This window comes from Chroicocephalus ridibundus, chromosome 1 (genome assembly GCF_963924245.1).
Source record: "Chroicocephalus ridibundus chromosome 1, bChrRid1.1, whole genome shotgun sequence".
Taxonomy (NCBI): domain Eukaryota; kingdom Metazoa; phylum Chordata; class Aves; order Charadriiformes; family Laridae; genus Chroicocephalus; species Chroicocephalus ridibundus.
This window is the reverse complement of record NC_086284.1, coordinates 146,837,753-146,860,206: the sequence shown is the minus strand read 5'-3', so window position 1 is coordinate 146,860,206 and position 22,454 is coordinate 146,837,753. Positions and strand designations below refer to the sequence as shown.

Below are 22,454 nucleotides of genomic sequence, written 5' to 3'. Positions count from 1 at the left end.
GTGTGACTTACCAATTTATTTCTTTGAGACATATAATGCAGATTTTGACTTCACAGTCAGGCATTTTTTTTCCTGAGTAGTTTAAGAAAATACAAGGAGTAGAGTGTACCTTAAAATTATTCGCACAGATGTTTTGAAAGGTATATTTGAGAAAGAATCAACTTTGTCCTAGAGAAAGAGAGGGACTATTAGGAAGATGAGACAAAAAGAGAAATCTTAGAAAGATACTAGAGACAGATTATGAAATACTATTTGTTTCACATTGTTCAAGAGAGATTAAGACCTTATTGCCAGTTGATTAGCTGTCTGTACGTAACCGACCAGGTAACTCAGGTTTTAACCAGCATCTCAGGCATTATTGAGTGACTTTTTTTCATTGCAAACTGTAATTTGGTACTGTGATATAGCTGATGCAAACGTGGTTCTGTTTTGCTGGTAATTTCAGACTGCCTGACAGACAGATGAATACAGAAGGATACGTCAGGTATTAACTAAGTGGATCCCATTCTTTACAAAACCATGATGAAGGTCCTACTTACTGTCTTAAATCCCTTTCCATGTCATTCCATGTGCATGACTAACGCAGCTACTGATCCAGGGGTGAAATGCAGGCTAGGTGAATTCTCCAACAAATTCAGGTATAACACCACAGTAATAGTAATGATGGATCTGATTTCAGCCGCAGTTATATTGGGGTAATCCTGCAATGCATCATTGCGAAAGCTCGTCGTGGGTCTTGAATACCCTGTTGCTGTTGTGGCTGTCTGCAGTGAGAGCTGCATGTCCTGCTGCCAGGGTTGTCACTGGTTTGGGATCTGAGTAGAGAAAGTGTATTAGTGTACCTTTCTGTAAGAGATCTTGGCCAGGACAAATCTTATGGGCCAGATCTCCGTTCTTCCCACTTACATGAGACATGCCTCAGATACATTACAAACCAGAGACAAGGAGCTGGCTTTTTGTCTTCCCAGTGAGCAATCAGCTAGAGCGACTTCTTAAACACTGAAGCATGAGGCTATCCAGATGCAGTGATTCAGCTGACACTCTCTCAGATCTGAGTTATTAAGTCTATACAGTGACAGATGTGGGGAATATGCAGAGACCTCATCCACACCAGGCCCAACAGTCAGAACCGCCAGAGTGGCTAAGTGGAACCCCTTCACTTGGTATAGATTTTCTGTACATTGAACTGGTTTCTGTGCAAACAGGTTGTTGTGTACTAAGTGAAAAGCATGGGAAACACAAGAATTATGAAATAGATCCTCCCAAATGGCCTGTCCTGCCCTCAAGCCATGGAAGGCTTCAAGAAAAAATAGGAGAAGTCAGTGCTCGCTTCAGAAGGGTTACCAAGTACAACTGCTTACCAAAAGGTTGCAACCACATGAGCTACTCATAGCAAACACTGAAGGGCATTATCCACAGATGGATAAATGCTCAGCCACATAAATGTCAGTAGCCAAAGTCAGCATACCTACTAGTGCTGCTGTGCTGCAGGCTTGCAGGGACAGGAATGAATTCCTCCAAACTGCTGGATAGAGTTTGTGTAGATTCTCAGTCCTTGTCTTGCCTCAAATTTCTTGCCTATATTAGCAGAGGAAATGGTTCATTCTGCTGTTACAGTGACATCCTAGAGATTTTGTATCCCTTTTTTCTCCTCCATTTTCATTTTGTAGGCTGAGGGAATCTGGTCCTGGTTAGAGGTGCATTAGTCTATTTTAAAATATACAGAGTTAGCATAAAAGTTGTCCAAACTTCAACAAGGTTTCTTTTATACTTTTCCTTAAAACTTTGAGTTAAATACGTTCCTGATAGATCAGTTTATATATTCAAAATCTTATAAAAATATCAAATAAACCTAATCAGTTGGGTTTTCCTACCATTTCAGACTTGAACTCACCATGCTCCATTTAGAGGAATATGTATATTTTATAGTACAGAATAAAAATTAATATAAATAGCCATATTTCAATAAATAAAGGAATTAGACCAAAGATTACTTATCCCAGTGGGCAAATAAAATACTCTTTTTAGAAATCTCAGGAGCTTCAGTTTCAGCTCACTCCCATGCCCTCCAGTTGCATCACTCTTTCAGATTCAGTACAGTAATGAAGTACAAGACCAAATACTTAATCCCCTTATTAGTGAAGACCCCAGCTCAGCAAAGGTTTTGTATGTGTTTAATCATACACACATATTAATGAGTGTGGGTTCTCACAGAAATCTCACTCAGAATTTGAAAGAATTAAAGTGCATTTGTCAAGCTAAGCATGGAATGAAATTTATGTCTAAGGAAGAAGAGTTTGAGAAATGGAGATCCTAAAATTAGTCCTTGTTAATTCAGATAGTATATTTGATTATAATGGCAAGCACATTAAATCTGGTATGGAATTGCAAGGAGTCTTGCAAGGCTTGTGCCCGTTTTTTGTTAAACTGTACTTCAGAGGGCACTCCGAAATGTATACATGAAAGCATTATCCCTTTCGCTATCATTGCAATGCTCTGCTCATAAAAGTTTGGGGGGATTTTAAAAGAGGAAATGTAGGTTTTCTTCTTTTTTGTTTGGCTTGACCTGATTTCCAACCTCTTTTTAATCTCTCATTAGGCTCCATCTTTTGCTTTCTTGTAACTTTTTTTCCAGAGAAGACTGGAAGCTTCTGCTGAATAAAGGACCAACTCTGGTGAAGCAATGTCTGTTTTGAGCCTCAATTTATGGCTCTCTGACCCTTCTGAGATAACCAACAGGGCTTATTCACTTCTGATGTAACATCTTCTCTGGCGATAGGTGAACGAAGGAAACACACTGATTGTGCACTTTAGGACGCATGAATTATCAAAGTTCTTAGAGAGCTGTGCAGCACAGAAGGCAACATGTCTCAGTTCTGGCATTTTGGGAAGATGCTTAATATGTGAGCCTGGCATTACAAGGGCTCTGCTATTCGAATTTTTATGCCCTTTGCCAGACTTGGATCGTCTGCTTATGAGTGCAGCTGCAGTTACTGGTATCCCAGCAGGCAAGCAGACATTTCTGTCTCGGCAGTAAAATACTTCTTCTGGAGGATTCGTAGGCTATGGAGGGGAGGATTTGTTGATTTGGGCTTTTTTATTAAGTCAGGCAAATAACACATTAATATCCTTTTTCTAGGCCCTTCTAATGCCTATTTCCATTTACCTGGTATCAACTTACTCTTTTAGGTTTTGCACTTTGCAGTGATGTGTCGCCATGCCTGGACACGAGCATCATTGCTGGTCCAGAACTGCTTTGATTGCCATTCCATGCCTTTGACATTGAAGAAGGCAATTAACAAATAGAGGGAGCTGCAAAACCATTCATGTCATTACTGCCGTTGCATGTTCTTCAAAATGTAATTACATGGATATGATCCTTAAGAAGTGGAGGTTGACAAGAAAAGCCTACGTTTTGTTGTGCCATGCATGGCTTGATGCAGCGTTATTGCTATAAACAGGTTCAAAAGGTGTTCTGATTCAAAACTGTGTTTGCACCTTGCAAAATCATATCTGCAAAGCTTATCTTTGCTCCAGGGGAAATTTGATGTAAGAGTAGTTGCCAACTTTTGCAGGTCATTGACAGAACTGTGTGGAGAAGCTAAATTATTGCTTGTCAACCTCTTATATGCCCAGGCAATATTAATAACTTAATTTTTAATAGTTTTTACAACAGAGTTTCTAACAAAATAGCTTGCCTTTTTAGCCACTAAACACTACAGATACAAAACTGTTGTATTTAGAAAAGTTATATACTTTTAATTAGACCTTGTTTATTTTCCCTTTAAGAACAAAAAAGTCCAAAGTGAGGTTGAGTTCTTAAAATACGTACTTAACTCCAGTTTCCTTGTATATGAAACTTGCACAAAATGTTATTGTCTCTATTGCCTGCTCACTAAATGTCATTTACCATAACTTACAGTGTAAATGAAACTGAACCTTCTTTTGAAGCATCCAGAAGGTATAATTTCTGTTTTTAGTGTACCATAATACACTCATTCATTTCTTCAGAATTTCCTCAAACCTTCATCTTTGTACCCTTCAGCCATCTCTGTGTTTTCTTACCATGTCGATTATCATTTACCGCAGGATTAACTGAGAGATTGTGTTAAATCCGGTGGATCCCAATCTTCTCCAGCCATTGTACCACTACCTCCGTCTTGTCTGAAAGATGTTGAGTGCTCCCAGGTCCCGTTTGACATCACTGGGAGTTTAGTGTGCTGCATACCTTGCAAGACCGGGCCTCTAGATATAAGACATCATTACGTGTACCCTCCCACGTGTTTCCATGTTTTCTGATCAGCACTGGGTTTCGCGTTACTTATAACCCAGCTTGACGGCTGTGTGAAGGAGCAGGGCACACAGAACGCAAAGGGAGCCAGCTGTGCTCCAGCTGAAGTGAAGCAGTGTCTCCACTGCTGGCTTCAGGGAAAGGGCCTGCAGGTTTAAAAGAAAGGCAAGCTAAACTAAAAACATGTCATAAATTATAGAGAAGTAGTGGCACACATAGCTGTAGTTGGGAGCCACACCATGATTTGCTACCTGATAATCCTGAGGACATATTTCATACTAGTGCGTACTGAACTGCTAAAACTCCTAAAATTTTTGGGATACTACTGACTGCTTCTAACCAGCTATTTCTCATACCCTAGCACCCTCTCTCTCAATAGCAAATCCTAGATGCTTACATGCAAAGCTATATCAAATGCGTGGTTTGAAGCAATATCATCAAAGAGACTGAGAAGGAGTAGAGGTGTGTTCAGATCCACAAGCCGGTACCAGTTCACACCTCCTTCCTCACACATCTTGGGCACCTCAGAAAAATGTCTGAAATGACATGACCTTTTTTGCCATACATAGGCAAAACAGCCAGAAGCAAAGAACAGTCATACCCCTACTGTACACATTTTGATAGGTATTTAGTCACGTTTAAAGTATGTCTAATAAATACTTGGGAGACTGTAGTGGTTGCTTCCCAATTTGTATTGAACTTCCTTCTCCAATATCATGTCAGTCCACTGAGGATCTAATAGACTTAAAGGAAAAAAGCATTCACTGAGAAAAATGTATTTCCTGTGCACACCATGTAAAATAATCTAAAACTTCAGAAAGCAGCAAGTCAAGTGTCCTAATGCCATTTGAACAGTGCCTTTTCACTACTTGTTTTGACGTTAAAGAAAAAAATACCAAATAACTATTCTTGTGAGAATTTAGTAATTTTTGTTATTTATAATTTGCCCTTGGTTTGAAATTGCAGTTACTGAATTGAGGTAGGTACCAGCTATTTATAGGAGAAGAGAATACAACCTACAGTGCAGAATTTGCCATCAGGGGAGAGAGTGGGTGCTGTTCTAACAAAAGCATCTAATTTAAAATTCTTCACTTTTGTAACAGTTGCTTTGCCTATGTGTTTCCTTGTATTTTTATGAATGAACATTCCTAAATTTATTTTTTTTAAAACCTGACATTTCTTAATACGGGTACTTTGCTTTTTACTAATACTCTTATCTATCTACAGTAGAAACAGATACTCAGTGGCTTATGCAGCTCAGAAGCCGTGGCTGCTGAATGCAACTGTGGAGGAGAACATTATCTTTGGGAGCCCATTTAATAAACAGAGGTAAATATCAACCTCCTTGCAAAAACACCTGGCAGCTTCTTTTAAAGAGGTTTTTGGCTTCTCCTTCTGGAGGGAATTTGTAGATTCTGAAAAATATCAATGCATATTAACCCTGAGGTGGAATGAACTAACTTGACGGTAGCCATCTCAGTGGAAGGTTTCTGTTTTAAATTAGTCTTTCAAGGCTCCCCCTCTAAGCAGAGTGCATGTCTAAGATGTTTGTGAGAAATCACAAAGTGGCAGCGGCTCCCCACGGAATACAGCAGAAGCCATATGTGTTTTTTTCAAGCAGCTAAAGTTAGGTGAGATGAATCTCGTCTTTGGAGACTACTGACATATTTTTGTTTTGTTTAAGAGAGCCTGAGGTTGCCAGAGGACTCTGGAAATTGGGATTCTAGGCATGTTTCCACTGAGTTTATGTGCTAATCCTGCTGTGATCAAGTTATTGGATCAGCCGCTTTACAAAAACACTGTATGCATGAAGATGGGGTGCCTCAAGGAAATAAACTTAATTCTTCCCTTAGAAATACAGGGGAAGGGAGTGTGAAAGATGAGGTGCACAGCTTCTGTTGTACCTATCCAGCACTTGCTTCTTGTGTCCTTCTAAAAGGTCAGCTAACAAATGCAGTGGAAAAAGTGACTTGACTTAAGGAAAACAAATTCCTGATGTTTTCAAAGGCAACACTCTCTGTTTTAAGTTATTAAAAATACATCCCATTCCTCTCAGTGTGTGCTTTGTTAAGATGTATGACTCCACTCCCACTTAAAAAAACTTAGCAATGACCAAATATCGCAAAATCCAGCATCTAAAATTTCAGGGACCAGATTCTTCAGCTACTGCATCCATCAGCCTAACTTCACTCTTATCAAAGGGGCAAGGCTGAATTACACCACTCAGGTAGTCTGATCCCAGATGCTTATTAGCAGATCAGCTGTGATACCCCACAGACCTAGAAATCTCACAACAAATTTCAAGTTTCTGCAAGTGATTTCCTGGTTCTGGCAAGATCAGAAGCACCGTAAGGATCCTTTGTCCTGTAATATCATACTGAAGTAAATTAAGAGGCACCTAAAGGGGAAGAATAATAACTCATTGGAAAATGGCTTCAAATACTCCAGAGTCCAGCAAAACATCTCTGTGATAGGGAGGAATGTACTCAATAATTTACGTAATTGAATCTTTAAAAAGTAGGCTTGCCAATAAAGACATCTAATAAATATGCCATTTCTTACAATGCTTAGTTTACAATCCTCCGTGATTAGTTGCGGAATAATCATTTTGCCCTACTTATTTTTGCAATTATCCAACCATGACAGAGTCATAATAACTTGGCAGTGAATTTGAGCGGGAGGTTTTTGTGTTAGCAAAGTAAGTGGCTGGTTAAATAATTGCGACGACCATGTTGTTTTTACAGGTACAAAGCTGTTACAGATGCGTGCTCTCTGCAGCCTGACATTGACTTATTACCGTTCGGTGATCAGACAGAAATTGGAGAAAGGGTAAATAATATGAATGCTTTTATGTCTGCTTAGCCTATGTATTAAGATGTCACTCAGACAGATTTAGTCTCGATATCTACTCAGACAGTCTAGTCTGTATTGGGCTGCCAGCCTGCTAAGTAATTGTAATTCACTAGGGGTTACTGCAAAAAACAATTGTAAACTTTTCCTTCTTCAGCTGTTTCTCAAATTGGATTTTTTGATCAAAGTCTCCGTATTTTGTTTTCATAATTTGATGCTAGTATTGGTTACATTTTTCAATCTAAGAAGCCCACTGTGCTAAGAGAAGCTCCTCATAATTTACACTTACCCGTGATCAGTTGCTATATAATCATTTTTCTTCTGATATTATATGAGGATTATGTTTGTTTATCAACTGGATTAGCATTTTAACGAAGCTTTTTATTTTTATTGGAACTCTGTATAATTGTAAAAGATCACATTTCCAAAGTCCTATCATAATGTTTATTCAAAGATGCATATTTCTGATCCATTATATTCATTAGGGGATTAATTTAAGTGGTGGACAACGACAGAGAATCTGTGTAGCTCGCGCACTCTATCAGAACACGAACATTGTCTTCTTGGTAAGATTTTTCTGTTTCACATGGAGCATGGAAAGTTAGTAATGAAACTGTCATTCCTTTTGTTTAGCTTTAGTAAAATTTATGTTAGATTTAGAAAGCTACAGGGACTTGTGTTCAACTCCACATCCCAGTTATAGAGATAGAAAATAAACGTCCGCCAGAGGCAGCATCAAAACATACTGGGAGACTGATGAAGGTGGGATTTCCTACAGAGATTAACAGTGGAAGAGTAGAACAGATCGTCAAACTTCTGCTTGCTCTCAGTGGTGACCTAGTGTCAACATAGTCCCACTGAAATCAGCAGGACTTCTGACAAGGAAAAGCACCATAACACAACTACATGGGAGCAATGGACAGATTGAGGGTTCAGTAGTCTCCTGCAGAATACTGTGGCTTCAGACAAACTTTCCCTAATATTAATAGTAATACTAATTTCAAGGCATGTCAGAAATTTCCAGAGGCTACTGCTCATGAAGGGGCTGTTTGAGCCTCCTCAAAATTAACCAGGGACTTCTGTTCTTAGAGAAAAAGTGTTTGCATATCAATATCCTTACCTGACTGTTGTCTTATTGCTAGCCACACTCACTCAAAGTGAAGACCAAGCACATCTGCAGTCTAGTTGGAGGGAATTAGAACAGTTCTTAACTCTATTTTTCCTGTGCCAGTTTCCTATCAAAATTAGGCCCAGACTTGGCTCTGGATCCTAGCGTTTTCAAATTTGGATGGGAAATTTCAGTTCAGGTGTTCCTGAGAAGGATTACCCCACAGTGTCATGGTGGCACCAGCACTGCACACATCTAAACGCAAAAAGTTAACTGAGTCCATTGCTATGAACTGAGGAGCAATGGATTCTAGCTCACTGTTTTGTAGTGCAGCCCTCTGACTAGGTGTTAGTCATTAGAGAGAGATGAAATATTAGTAAGGGCAGATGCTTTTCTAATTTTAAAAGACTCTTGTGTCTTTTTATAATTTCTTTTTTATTTGATTTGATTGCAGGATGACCCGTTCTCTGCACTGGACATTCACTTAAGTGATCATTTAATGCAGGAAGGGATTTTGAAGTTTCTCCAAGAAGATAAGAGGACTCTTGTTCTGGTGACACACAAGTTACAGTATCTACCACATGCTGACTGGGTAAGAGAAGAGATACCATGATGCAAATTTGCTAATGATGAACATACACTTGAAGTTAGCACCATAACACTTCATGAGATCACTATTTTTCTCTGTAATAGAATCCCTCCTTAATTCCATATGTCATGTGGCTATCTGCAACTCTACAAAATGTGGATTTCATAGTAGAAGGAACAATTTTATTTTTACTTTATTTGTGTAGTTTTTTTGATTGGAAGCCGCTGGAGAATTGTGACTTAATTGCAAATATGACTACTACTTACGTCTTGTCCATGTTTTTCACAAGTACAGATAAGCATGGCTTATAGAAGTTGCAGTTTATGAGATGTGTCAACAAACGTAAAAAGTGATTAATCAAAGACTGAATACGGTGAACACAGAAATTTGCATAATGGTAATCTCACCAGTACTGAGATCCAGTCTCTTGTGTTTATGGTATATTGCCAAGTTGACCTATTGGGTGCTTTCTCCCCTAGATCATAGCAATGAAGGATGGAATGGTCCTTCGAGAAGGGACACTAAAGGATATCCAAACCAAGGATACTGAGCTATATGAACACTGGAAAACCTTGATGAATCGCCAAGATCAAGAGCTGGAAAAGGTAAATAGGAGCATTTGGGCAAGGATGACCTTTCTGAAAGGAAATAGTTTTCAGTTAGTTTCTAAAAAAACAAACCATGTCAGGACACAAGTTTTAAAGTAGGCATTAAGGAAAAAGCCACATGAACTGTAAGGAACTTTAAGGACTGGAATAGGTAGTGTGTGGTATATCCATCATGGGTGGTGTGTAAGGACACATTAGGAAAACATCCTTTTGAAATGCTGTGCACAACTGAACCTCTGCTGGGGCAAAGGGTGGACTAAGCAACATCCTAAGTATCTCTTAGCCTTTTATTGTGCTATTGCCATGAGCATTTAGGATTCTCTAAAAACTATTTTTGAAGCTTTTATCATTCCAGAAGAGAGGGAATGAAAGAATGGAAGAAAGAGAGAGGGAATGAAATGGACAAAGCAGGATTTGTTGAAAGATAAATCCTAAAATACTGTGCTTTTCCATTCTGTGAGCTAAATGTTCCAAATAAAGTCTCTTTGAGGTTACTGTTGGTGCTACCACAGTGGCAGACAGCTAAGCTCTCAAATCAAAAAATAAGTTTCCTTGTTGCAGGATATGGAAGCTGACCAGACTACTCTTGAGAGAAAAACCCTTAGAAGGGCCATGTACCCCAGAGAATCTAAATCACAGCTGGAAGATGAAGATGAAGGTATATTTTATCATTTCACTTTACTTACTCTATTACCACGTTTCATTGCCTTTCCATTTGAATAGCTGGAAGTTCTTAGCAATGAAGTATGAAGATGTTAATGACACTTGGTAATAACAGTGGAAAATCTAATACTTTGACCTGTTTACAATATGACTTGTTTAAAGGATTCTCCATAGATTTCTCCAAATGTTGTGCGGAGATAAAGTGTGTACCAAAACAAGTTTATTTCCTTGCTAACTCACCCTGCCTGGAAGTATTGAGGGGTGAGATAGAAGTAAAACAGTAAGAATGGTAATTAAGCAAATTGAGATAGCTCTGCCTAGTCATTGGCATAATAATGTTAGATCAGCTGTAGCCCTGTCCCTCATGAGATATCTGTTAATGGTCTGTTTTGGGCTTTTGAAATACCACCATGTGATCAAACTTGTAGCAATTTTCAGTTCCTTTTTGGATATGGAGTTAACCTGCTATTTTTCTAGCTGAGACTATTTATGGAAGACGCTTTAGGCTTTGTTCTCAAGCTTAGCTTCTTGTTCCCCCCAAGTCCTGTTGCTTTTAGAGATGCAGATTCAGATTCACATTACTTTTAAAGTGGGTTGGGGGCAGAATGGTTGGATACTGGAAGCTGGCAACAAGACCCATCAAGAACATGCCTTACTAATTCATTTTTAGTGTTCAAAATCAGAAATGAATGAAAATGCTGTCAGTTCAGGGTTGTCAAGACAAGGTCAACGTTTCTCTTCCCCAAGTGCAGCCTGCAAGGCTGTGAGGTGTTTATTCTTATTACCTGTGGGGAAAAAAAAGAAGAATTTAAATGTCATGTTTATGCACCTATGAAATACTTATTTCCCACAGCAGAAGTCTTTCACTAATTGTATTTCAGTATAATGTGAACAATTAGCACTTGATCATAGACAAAACTAGTATTCTTGAATGAAGGGAAAATTGAACTCTCTCATGCAACAGATGACAGAGCCTCTGGACAGAAAGCTTTGGAGAGCTTTCTAGAATCTTCCATGTGACCCAAAGTGCTCTGCTGTAGCTGAATGGGTTGGGAAAGGCCTAGTCTCTTACTATAAAGAGTCAGTACTGAAGGTCTGACTTACAAAAATATTTTATTAACAAAACTGTAACAAGTCAAAGACTGACAATCTATAGAGTTGCTCAAAGAGCACAGGGAAGTCTTATGAATATATGTCTGAAGTGTTTGCTGGTTTGAAATGGCAAATTGAATTTTGCCATTAAAATTCAAAACAAAAAAAAAAAGTCAACCAAATCCAGTAAAACCAGGTATAATTCTTAGTATTGCATCCAAGCTAATGTGATCAAATTTCTGAGTCACAGAGGAAGAAGAGGAAGAAGATGAAGATGATAATATGTCTACTGTCTTGAGGCTCAGGACAAAGATGCCGTGGAAAACCTGCTGGAGATATCTAACCTCTGGAGGATTTTTCTTGCTCTTTCTGATGATTTTCTCAAAGTTGTTGAAACACTCAGTTATAGTAGCCATAGATTATTGGCTTGCTACATGGACATCCATGGACAATGCAAATGAAGTCAGGAACATTGATGATGTTAAGAGCACAAATAAGGTGGGCCATACCTTGGAGCTTGACAGGGGAAAAAAAACCCAGAAAAATGTTCTAAAGTAATTTTTGCTGTTCATCTAGAAGCCAGCAAGATTGGAAAGACAGATAGATATAGTAAGATTGATTATTATATGGGACAGATGAATTGTTTACGCTAAAACATAAGACAATTAAAATTTTATTTTAATTAAAATAAATTTAATTAAAATCTTTTCAAACATGAAAAACTGAAACAGAAGCATGCTTGAGCTTAGAAAAATTATTGACTTTTCGACGGAAGGAGTATCATACTAAACCTTTCCACGTGGCTTTTTTAACACCTAAGTCAATAACTCGATTTTCCGAAGTACTGGCTGTCCAGTGATGTCCTGCAGGAAAAAAAAAAAAACAAACCTCTTCAAAGGTACTACTTAAATACAGTCTGCTTATAGCTGTAAATTTGGTTCATATACAAATATCTTACTGGAATCCACTTAGTAAACTTTCAGAAGGCTTAAACATATTATAGCCCCGGCAGATTAGTTTAGGATTTGCTCTGGGAGTTTCAGTCGTGCTTTAACTTAATAAAGTAGAACTTTCCAACATCTCTCAAATGCCTTAATTCTTGAGAGGTTCTACTTCGGTTGTCTGAGTTTCTTGGCTAAAAATTTGCATACTTTTGTATTTGTTCAGTTAATCTATCTTCACAGTTGTAAGTACTATCACTTCAAGGTCATGAAGGGTACTGATCAGTAGGTTGAGGGACCTTAGACCTGCTAGGTCTGCTAATTTTGTGAAGTTAATGAATTGCAGTTCCATCATAATTTTTTTATTTCCCAAAGATTATATTAATATAATTATGTAATATAAGTGATGTGACATAATAGCTGATTGGTACCAGGTACCTTGGGAACTTCCTAGTAGGAAAGAGAGAAATATGTTTTTATTTCTAGGATTGATGTATTTGTCATTTTATTAGACTTATCATGTAGCTGTCTTCAGTATCCTCTCTGGAGCTGGGATTGTCCTTTGCCTCATCACATCCCTGACTGTGGAGTGGATGGGCCTCACAGCAGCCAAGAACCTACACCATAATCTCCTCAACAAGATCATCCTTGGACCAATCAGGTACAACAAAAATAATGTTCCTCCTGAAAAGCTACATAGTCAAAGCACATCCTCTTTGTAACTGGGAGGGTACTGCTGTGAAAAGCTCTAGTATTTGCCCAGTTTCCTTCAAGCCCTCAAAAAGTGTAAATAACTAGTGAGGTAATCAGGGGGAAAAAAAAAATCTATGTCGGAATACGTGAAATTCTGCTCCCTTTTTTATCTGGCTGAAACGTGTCAGATCGCTGATACCCCATTCGAGGCTGAGGTGTCAAAGAAGGCTTCGAGCGTGGTTCTAGCTCCAGGGCACCCAGCTCCAGCTCAGAGCAATGGGCATGGTGTCAAACGATGTGGCTTCTTCTGATGGCTGGGGACAGGTTCTGTGCACGATAACCACAGTCTCTCACAGGCAGAAGGTTGGCCAAAAGGATGCCTGCATATCAAATACAGTTATCACAGTGCTTTCATGAAACAACTGAGTCCTGGTGCAGGGGGTTGAGTAGCAGCCAGGGACAGCTGTGATCTTTGGAAGGGATCATCAATCTTGAGGGACCGTGGATGAAAGAGCAGGAGGCAAGACAGTAGGTTTTTGGAAGAGGAGATTTAAAAGTCTGGGGGGGATGGGAATGCCAAGAGAAGCATTTAGATAGTCAGGTTGCAGACATTATGATCTGTTACGTTATTCATATTTACTTCTTGGTTTTAGAAAATGGCTGGACACAGCTCTGTGTTCTGTCTGACCAGGATTTTTATCCAAAACTGGAATTCCTTTTCAGGTAACTTTTTGTTTTTAATTTTTTCAACAGGTTCTTTGATATGACTCCGTTGGGGCTAATTCTAAATCGCTTCTCTGCTGATACAAATATCATTGATCAGGTATCAGATGTATCAATACATTCTGTTTTAGTACATCTTGGCTTTGTAAATTTTCACTTAGCTACTGAATAAGATATATTAAAATATTCAGTAGAGAAAGGCATAGGAAAAACAGGCTCTGGGAATAATAGATGATATTAAATGATAAAATATAAAGTACATGTATTTGTAGTAATGAGAGCAGGTAAACATTAGAATAAACATGGTGAGAGATGGTGGCTATCAATTTCTTCATACACAGAGTGGTTGCTTCTGTTAGAAGATCTGGATTAGCAAAACACCAGGTTTGGGGCTCAAAAGAGGAAATAGGGTAGAAGATAATAACTTTAACGATATGAGACACGCATGACAAATAGACGTTCCATCCTGGCTGTAGCACATTTGAATTTAGAGCATTCAGGGAGAGGAAAGGCTGCTTTCACTATGGCTGTGAATTAAAATGTTTGGATGAGCAATAATCCTGAATGTAAGAGTGATGGGGAACATGGAAGGAAAATTAAAAGGCTTGGAGAAAGAGCATGCTCTTTCTCTAAATATTTGGAATATCGAGAACAATTTTCTCTCTTGCCTGTTATATAAATGAGGTGGAAATGGCTCCTATTTCCCCATGATCTTTGAAACACTGACCTTTAGAAAAAAACCTACTGACTCATTTTTAACCTCTGCACATTTGAGTAGTAGACCCACAGAAACATAAAGGCTCCTGATATAAAGAGCTCAACAAGTGCAGGGGTATCATTCCACTTTTCCTAGGGTCCTTTATAGCAAAAGGCACATAGTGGAACTACCTGTGACTTTTGCCATATGTTTTTTGTTTTGCTCTAGCACATTCCTCCTACCCTGGAGTCTCTTACCCGGTCCACCTTACTCTGCCTGTCAGCCATTGGAATGATTTCCTATGCCACTCCGTGGTTCCTTGTCGCCCTTGTGCCTCTCGGGATAGCGTTTTATTTCATCCAGAAGTACTTCAGAGTTGCTTCCAAGTACGTATTAAAAAATGGTCCTGAAAATTTCTTCTAACAAAATTGTACATAAGAATTGTGATGGAATGTGAGGTTGCAGGAGCTAGTATAAGGGGGAAATGGCCATGGCGTCCTACTTTTGATCCTGAGGTATGAGTTTAAGACATACATTGGAGGATGGTTCCAGCTGAGCTGACTACAAATGGGGTATTTGGGGAAGTAACACTAGTTGCATCACTTTTGTACGCTGTTGGCTATAGAGTCAGATGAGCATGAAGTTTGTTAATCAACTCAGCCAGCTCGCATCTGGTCAAAGCTGCTCTTTGACCTTTTGAGGGTTAGTAGAGAATGGAAAATAACTGCCTGGATTAACGTCAGTCACGGCTTATTCTTCGTATTGGGAAAAAAGTCTCCACAGAAAGTTACGTCCATTGTACAGCAACATTTCATATTCAGAATGGTTTGCTGGCCATAAAGAGTACAGTTTTTCAGAAAAAAGAGTGTCATGATTTCTTAGAGTCATGCTTCTAGTGCTAAATCCATTATATAATTTAGTACAATATCTTAAGCAAGCCATTTGGAGTTTTTTCTTAAATTCAATCAGTCACGCTTTTTTTTTTTTTTTTAATCAGCTAGATTTCTGACCAGATTCAATCCACTTTCTGATACTTGAAAACACCTGTCAAGGTGCCTGCTGAGCTGCAGGGAGGCCAAAATAACCTACCGTCATTAGCAACTGTCACTTCTGGCCCTGTCTTTGCACATGGCAAAGCTTTAACTGCCGTTTGGTAGCACCCAGTTAAGAGACACAGTGATTTTCAACTGAACGTTCCAGTACAGTTGGCTTCACAGACAATACTCTTATTTAGGTAGCCTGAGAAATAATTTTGTCAGTTTTTCCCCTTAAATCAATGGAGCAGGAGATGCACAGAGCAACTTATCGATAATTTAGCTTTGCTTTAGCCTACTTTTCACCAGATTTCCTCAGAATTTCTAAGGAGATTTATTCATAAGAAAGCTCTATAATCAGAATTCACAAAACAAAAATGTTTAATTCTGAAATAATTTGCTCAAATTCTCTGAGATTTTTGAGAAATCTTGTTCTTTCCCCACCAGGTTTCCAAACTAATGCTGTACGTGGCAGTACACCAGGTCTCGAGGTGGCTAAGGAATCAGGAGACCTGGTTTTAATTCTTAAAATGCATTATGGTCTTCTAAGTGTCCCCCTGTACTGCTACACATAGCAGTTCACACTGTTTAAACTTCTTACTTAAAATACACAAGAGTAGGGAAAATCTGATATATTAGACCCCGGGGAAATGCTACCGTTTCTCTCCGTGATTTTACATGTGAGAGTAGTCTCCATCTGTCTCCAAACTTGTTTTTTCCGCATGCTGTACCAATAGCCATACCATGCAAGCTAGCGAGAAGTTGATCACCCCTGTAGGTCAGCACACACATACACATGCACCCATTGGCTCTGCAATTGCTGATCTTCTGCAAGTCCCTAACTATCTATCATCTCATTCGTTTTATTCCCTTCCATTTTGCTGGGAAAATATGTATCAGCAAGTGCTTTTTTTAAAAAAAAAGAAAAAAATCCATTCGAATTAAACTCTCTTAAATCACCTGTGAAGCATCCAGTGTTGATTTGTGTTCTTTCAATACACAATAGAAATTAATAAATCCAATTTATTTCTAGAAAAATAGTCTTGGGAAATGTAGGATAAAGGAATAGCTTCAGCCTGTATTTATAAGGTACTTGCAACTAACATGTACTTTCCAGGCATATAAGCTTCGCTAATTTTTAGAAATGCAAATATTTACAGTATTTCTTGCAGCACTTTGACTCTTTGTTGTATTTTCCATTACATCTCTCAAAAACTTCTATGTATTTTCCATAATAAATTTGGAAAAGCATATTTATCATCAAAACGTAAGCAGCAAATTCAGTTGTGTAGACTGTAACATTCAGCATCATGGAGCAGTTATTTCTCCTGGCCTGTCTAATACAGTGTGCAAACATAGTAGGATTTTAATAAAAAGTTTAAATATCTAATGATCTGGCCACTCTTCTGTTTATACAACTGGCTGCTATGCCAATGGCAGAGTGTTACAGAAAGATGTATTTGTCTCTGTGGTTTGGAAAACATTCCTGTTTCAGGAGACTGGAACTTTTTAGACTGAAATACCACTGCTCCATGCAGGTCTTGAAAATACCATTGCTGAATAATGAGGAAATGTCTCATTCACATTATTTCTCTGTCAGTGCTGTTTCTATTTCAACCGCTGTAATAATGTTAACGTTACAAATAGAAGTTCTGCTGTAGTCTGTTATATTTTACGTTCAGCATGTTGTGGTACTTACAGATACCCCAAATGAGGCAAAGTTTATTCGGAAAGGCCCCCTTTTTGTTAGACTAGCTGACACAGGCACAATAAAATAAACTTGCAGATACACAAACTCTCTTTTATACCTGATGTAAGAGCCGCAAATAACACGCTATAAAGTTTGAAATCAACTGTTCTGAGTTTAATTTGTTGTATTAATAAATCAGAGTGCTTGAGAATCAAAATTAATAATAATCTGGCTAAAATGGACAGGAGGTTTTTATCCAGGAGAGACGTGATAATGTCATTATCGCTGTGGGAGAAGGAGAAGCTCAGCCGTGACCAAAAGCTAGATTGCGGAGGTGGCTGGGAGATGATTCAAAGGCTCCTATAGCAAAAGAGAAACATGATAGCCCCATGTCAGTGTCTTTCTATACTATAGAAATGCTGTTCTGTCTGATCCTGGAAAGAATATGTGCAATACATAAACTGTCTATTCTTGTCTGTTACGCAGTAAAATTGCTACAGAGAGAGATGTTTATATTGTAATGGCTGCTGTTGTTTTTCATACTCCCAGGGACCTCCAGGAACTTGACGACAGCACCCAGCTACCTTTACTCTGTCACTTCTCCGAGACAGCGGAAGGCCTTACCACCATTAGAGCATTCAGGTCTGTACAAAAAATGATTAGAGGCAGGCTTGGGTTTTGGTCTGGCCCATACAGCTTGCTTGGAGAGTGTCTGAGGGCAAATTGTTGGATTTGGTGGACATTAATTAAGCCATCTCAAAAAGGGAAGAGGGTTTGTTTTCCCATTGCTTTGCCGTGCCTCTAAACACTTGTGCGTATTTTCAGTAGCACACTAATTGATCCGTATTGGTTTTCTGCTGAATTAAAGATGATGATTTCTTTAGGATACAGTATTTAAACTTCTAAGGTATCTAGTTTAACCACGCCTTGCTTGGACAGCAGGGAGCTTTCCTTTGCCGGGAACGGGCACCGCTCCTTCAGAGCCCCCACTGTATCCTACAAGCTGTGCTATCCAAGCGCCCCAGAATCACTTCTGTATTTAACCCGCTCCTCAGGCAGGGAAACATCATTACAGTGCTCGCCAAATGAAAGTCAGTATGCAACGAGGGAGGCTTTCCAAGAAAACTGTGGCAGAACAGAACTTGATCTTAATAGTCTAAAACCTAGCCTTGTCAATCAAAATCAAAAAATAAATTCCTGATGATTCAGAGAATTTTTCCAAGTTTCTGTGCATATATTTTTTTATTCTACTTACTACATGAAATACAGACCAAATTCTCCCTGTATATTCACTACATCATAGCTGGCATGACGGTCAAAGTGCCAGCTTGATGTTGCTCCCCAGTAAGCGTAACTTGCGCTAATTCTGTACGCTGTAGAATTTTGGACAGGTGCAGATCTCACTGGAATGCTATTTACACACCTATTTGATCAGCTTAAGACTGCTTCATCAGTTCATGCTACCTTTAGGACCTAGGCTATTAGTTCAGAGTGGCGCAGTAAGGACCGTCCTGTGGCAGGACAAGCAAAAACGTTGCTGTGTTGAAGAGATGTCAGAAAGCGGTCAACATGAAATGTAACAAGCTTTATCAACCAGAACGGTGTATTGAAACAGTAAATCATAATTAAGGCTGCATGCTGGTGCATGCTGAGGGCTTCTTGAAACGTTCAGAGTGGCCTTTAATCACACTGTCTCCTGAGAAAGATGAAGGAGCTTAGCACTTCTTGGGAGTCATTCAACTTTTTTCTACCTTACAAAACAGCAGTGTGGGCTTGGATGGCAGATAGCAGAAGGCAGCACTGTGAAAGGACTAGGCATCGTAACCATCACTTGGTTTTTCCAGGAACGCTGGTGCTAACCTAAGCCATTTCATTTCCCTGCCTGTGCTCCACTGTCAACCAAACTTGAAGTCTCCGGTGGTTTTTGTCAGCAAGCTCATATTTACTAATAGTCCTGTTAGTCATCCTCTGCAGTCTGAGTTCAGTATGTTCCAGGGTAAAGTAGAGCAGGTCCTCACATAACTTACCACAAAGTAGCACAGTTGGATCAGAACGCAATTTCAGTGACCTTTGCTGTTTGTCATCTGACAGGATAAAAGTCTAAAACTGCCCAGAAGATGAGCTGGACGTGGATGAAAAGATACAGATTGAGCACGTCAGATTTTCCATTAGGAAAACAGGAGTTTTGCTGCCAGAAAGGCAGACGAGCAGGATATTCAGTGCATCTTTGCTCCTCCCCACGTCATTACTGTTACCAGTTGTTGTTTTGGGGATGTTGCTTGCCATGTTTACAAGCTGTGCAGAGGGAAATAAAGTATCAGTGGGAAAAGGAGTGGGGCGGGGGGGACGGTAATACCTAAAGTACGGCAAGGTGCCATGAATTTAATACACTTACACCAACAGAGATTTCCCTCTTCCCTCCGAAAGCGTACCTCCGCTCTTAGGTGCTTTGACATCCTTGCATTGTTTTTTTTTAAACATGAAGGACATTACATGGGAAGAGAGAGAAACAAGTGATAGTGGAGGTAAGACCACTCATTTTTGTAATTCAGAAACGCTCGATGGCTCTCCCTCGCCGTAGCTGTCCGAGTTGCTTAGGCAATGTGTGACTGGCCGAGGAACCAACTGAGCTGAGTAGCTGAAAGGTATTGATCTACTGATCAATCTATAGTCTACATTAGTTGAAGGCTCTTGAAGCTGGCCAGGTAACTCCTGAAATTAGCTTTTAAGCTGACAGGTGAGCCCTCTGCTCTTGCATGCGAGGAAGAAGTGAAGGGCCACAGCGGTGCTCACCTGTGAGAGGCCCGGAAGGCTGCAGCAGCCAAGAGTCTGCAGCTGTAACAGTGGATACGCTGTGGGAAGTAAAACCTGTCTCTAGCACGCTGGCATTGCAGTCGCCTTTAGGGGACAGGCTCTGATCCAACATCCAGTGCAATATAATTGCTTGTTGAAGAAATTCCTCCCCGCTGTACGTGTCGCTAGGAGGGCCCTGGCAGCAGGTATGCGTCCTTAGGGAAGAGTTTCTAACGCAAGGTTTGGCAAAAAGTTTTGGTCTGGGGGGAGGGGAGGGAGAGAAGGGTTTAATGCTTCATCCTTTTGTGTATGAGTGTGTAATGTGTTGTAATATAACAACTTTGCTCTTGGCAGGCATGAAGCCAGATTTAAACAACGTATGCTGGAACTAACGGACACGAACAACATTGCCTACTTATTTCTATCGGCTGCCAACAGATGGCTGGAGGTCAGGACGGTACGTTCAGTTTAGTTCCAGCCATGGTTTTGAAACCTTGGAAGCAAACAGAGACTTTGCCTGATGCAGAGAAGATAATAACGAGAATTAATCTCGCGATGAGATTATACACACTGTTCCTTAAAATAGATCAGGATTGTTTATGTTAAACCCATAGGGTTTTTTCAGCTTTCTTGGCCAGAAAATACAAGTCTCCCTCATCCTTTACTGTTGTGATGTCTAGCGTCTGAAGAGAGTGCAAGAACAAACATTTACATAACTCGAAATAAGGCTTTCTCTACTACTGTGCAGCATCTGCAGACCTGCTGCAGCAGGAACTGCTTTCAAAGCAGAGCATGGCCTTTTAGTAGCTCTGTGAACTGTGCCATCATTCTGCCAGGGCTGTTTTAGGCACCACTGATCTTCCAGGTCCTGAGGTATCTCTCCAGCACCGGGTTTAATCCCACAGCTGTAATTTAAACCCCTCCTTTGCAGTGCCCTTACTGCAGCTCTGAGGCCATACTGTTTGTGATTTTAGTGTTTAATATCACAAAAGTTGGCAGAACTAGACTCCGATTGAAAACCAAATGATAGTAGGGCACAATGCAGCCACTGCCGGTGAGACAGGCTCCTGGCTTTTTGGGGGGCTCTCCAGGGGCAGCACATGAGGAACTTTCCTCGTCTGCAAAGCAAGAAGAGGCAAGAAAAGTCACTGTGATTTCCTTATTCATCTGACACTAAAAAAGCACTGAATAAACAGAGCAGTGACCTGATTCTGCTAGATGCTAATAGTAACAGGCATGATTAATCCTCACATCAAGGGCTGCGGTCTCACCTTCACTTCCCAGTACACTGGTGGAGCAACGAAGTTGTGCTCCATTTCTTATGATGGCAAAGCTTTCCCTTGTGCATGAAGCTCTCAGCTTCCTACAGCATCCAAGATCGAGCTGAACTTGCTTCCAAATCAAAGACAGATAAATAGCAGAGCAACAGCCAATCCTGGAATAAGCTGTGGCAATGCCTGTTAATGTCTCACAGTCTTAGACTTGCTTACGCGCGGAATGAATTTGATCCACGACTATGCATCACTTCATCATAGCATTGGAAATGATGTGATCTTGCCAAGGAATAGTTCATTTAGCTCTGCCTAATGGCACAGTGGTACTAAGATCACTCAAATGTCTGTAGGATTTAATAGCAATTGTGAAGTCCTGTCCCAACTGCTGATGGAGACTCGAGGCCATTGGGCTTCTACTTCCCTGTAGACGTTAAGTTCAAGTTTGTCATCTGCTCATCAACACTTTTTATGGAGAGCTGAACTAGGCAGTCCTCGGTTCAAATCTCAGAGGGAAAGATTCCCGGCAGGGTATTATCAGACAGGAGGAAAAAAATGGACGGAAAATGCTAACCCTGTAATCCAAAGTAAACACAATGCAGAGAGCAGTGGGAGAGTGGGAATCTCAGCAGTCTCATGAATCAGGCACCTTGACAACTACATGAGATCACATGTGGCATTCATTTCAAAACTGAGGTACACATCAAGAAGATGGGTCGGAGCTCCTGCAAAGCTTGTGAGAAGTCAGATATTTCTCATACAGCCTACATAGCAATTTCTGTAAAGCAAGTCATCACCATGCAACAGAGCTGAGATCCTTCAGGTATCTACCATGGAGTCACTCCAAAACTCAAAGCGCTGTGGCAGTAGCAAGGTTTAGTAGCTTGTTTCCAGCACCACAACTACACAGCTGCACTGCCTTCGGAGTCCACACTACCATATGGTGTTTCGCTGCAGGCCGTGAGTGTATAGCAGGCTTGGGGATGCCTTCACCATTGCATGATGTAGGCACCTTAAGTCAGTCTGCCCACTTGTGCCCATAAAACATGTGCATTACCTTTACAAATTCTTCATGGACTTTGCGAAGTCATCGATACTTCTCTTTTCTGGGGAGGCAAACCCATGTTTGAGAAGACCTGAAGGGGAGTGTAGAGAGTGGACCTGATTTGTTTTAGTGGTAGGAATTAGGGGTGTCACTATGATGCTATTCTTATGGTTTTTTAATATTTTTTTTATGTGCTCATTAGATTTTTTGATACCTGCTCTTTTTGGGGTGGCTGCAATGAGATACCCTAGCCCAGCTGGATTTACAGAAAATGCTGGCCTGTTTCAGTTGTGTTCAGCAAGTTCTGTTAGAGTCTTTCAAGTTGGGCACCAAAACCCCTGACCTTTTCCAAGAAAAACAACCCAG

At 40.0% G+C, this 22,454-nt stretch overlaps 1 protein-coding gene and 1 long non-coding RNA gene across 14 annotated transcripts in view; one reads left to right on the top strand and one right to left on the bottom strand.

Moving 5' to 3' along the window:
• ABCC9 (ATP binding cassette subfamily C member 9) overlaps positions 1-22,454 on the top strand; it is a 79,767-nt gene that overhangs the window by 45,456 nt on the left and 11,857 nt on the right. For 4 of the 13 annotated variants that reach the window (XM_063357635.1, XM_063357643.1, XM_063357628.1 and 1 more), the window contains 14 exons: positions 446-484; positions 3,923-3,961; positions 5,519-5,620; positions 7,036-7,120; positions 7,627-7,707; positions 8,704-8,841; positions 9,318-9,443; positions 10,008-10,104; positions 11,452-11,699; positions 12,655-12,803; positions 13,589-13,658; positions 14,484-14,641; positions 17,529-17,621; positions 20,127-20,229. In XM_063357635.1, the coding sequence (XP_063213705.1) occupies positions 446-484; positions 3,923-3,961; positions 5,519-5,620; positions 7,036-7,120; positions 7,627-7,707; positions 8,704-8,841; positions 9,318-9,443; positions 10,008-10,104; positions 11,452-11,699; positions 12,655-12,803; positions 13,589-13,658; positions 14,484-14,641; positions 17,529-17,621; positions 20,127-20,229 (1,528 nt within the window). The remainder of the gene's footprint in view (positions 1-445; positions 485-3,922; positions 3,962-5,518; positions 5,621-7,035; positions 7,121-7,626; positions 7,708-8,703; positions 8,842-9,317; positions 9,444-10,007; positions 10,105-11,451; positions 11,700-12,654; positions 12,804-13,588; positions 13,659-14,483; positions 14,642-17,528; positions 17,622-20,126; positions 20,230-22,454) is intronic. The other 9 variants (XM_063357657.1, XM_063357715.1, XM_063357695.1 and 6 more) reach the window with 7 other exon arrangements.
• On the bottom strand, positions 10,119-21,139 carry LOC134526166 (uncharacterized). Its single transcript, XR_010073905.1, has 3 exons — positions 21,044-21,139; positions 11,993-12,064; positions 10,119-10,894 (listed from the first exon to the last, which is right to left on the bottom strand). It is a non-coding gene; the product is annotated as an uncharacterized LOC134526166 (long non-coding RNA).